General features: G+C 40.6%; 1 protein-coding gene across 2 annotated transcripts in view; it reads right to left on the bottom strand.

Annotated features, from left to right (window-relative positions):
- The window catches only part of esamb (endothelial cell adhesion molecule b), a 49852-nt gene that overhangs the window by 18738 nt on the left and 30614 nt on the right, over positions 1-500 (bottom strand). For both annotated transcript variants that reach the window (XM_016501335.1, XM_016501336.1), the window contains exon 2: positions 216-361. In XM_016501335.1, the coding sequence (XP_016356821.1) occupies positions 216-361 (146 nt within the window). The remainder of the gene's footprint in view (positions 1-215; positions 362-500) is intronic.

The raw sequence follows: 500 nt of genomic DNA, 5'->3' as shown, positions 1-500 counted from the left end.
TGAGACCATTGGGGAAGCGAATTCCACTTCTCTAAATTCCCGATTCCTAGTGATGATGGTGTTTTGCCTGCTGAATTCGCCATTTAATTAGCTAATTAGCAATGCGAAAACTGCTTCTTCTTCTGATGTTATAATATTATTATAATACTATATAATTTTTGTTCAAATATTCAGTGTGCTAATAATTTTATAATGCTAATCCCAAATATACTCACTTGTTTGGAGTGATTTGCCATGAAGGTCCAGATGACAGCGTTCTTCTCGATGGAGGTAGTGGGGGTGTACCAGGCCTCCAGAACAACCATTTGTCCCATGACTACCTCCATGTCTTTCCGTGGCATCTCGACCCGCTGAGAATCACCTGTGACAGCAGTGAAACAGCCAGTGATGGCACTTATCCTGGAGTTCAGAGGGCTTGACTTTTAGGTGACATCATTAAATTGTACATTGACCAAAAATCATAATCCTACAAACGCAAAACTCCTAATCCATCCACACAC

The sequence above is a fragment of the Sinocyclocheilus anshuiensis genome, unplaced genomic scaffold, assembly GCF_001515605.1.
Source record: "Sinocyclocheilus anshuiensis isolate Anshui unplaced genomic scaffold, SAMN03320099.WGS_v1.1 scaffold891, whole genome shotgun sequence".
Taxonomy (NCBI): Eukaryota; Metazoa; Chordata; class Actinopteri; order Cypriniformes; family Cyprinidae; genus Sinocyclocheilus; species Sinocyclocheilus anshuiensis.
Note: the sequence above shows the minus strand (reverse complement) of the source record. Positions and strands in the feature narration are given on the sequence as shown.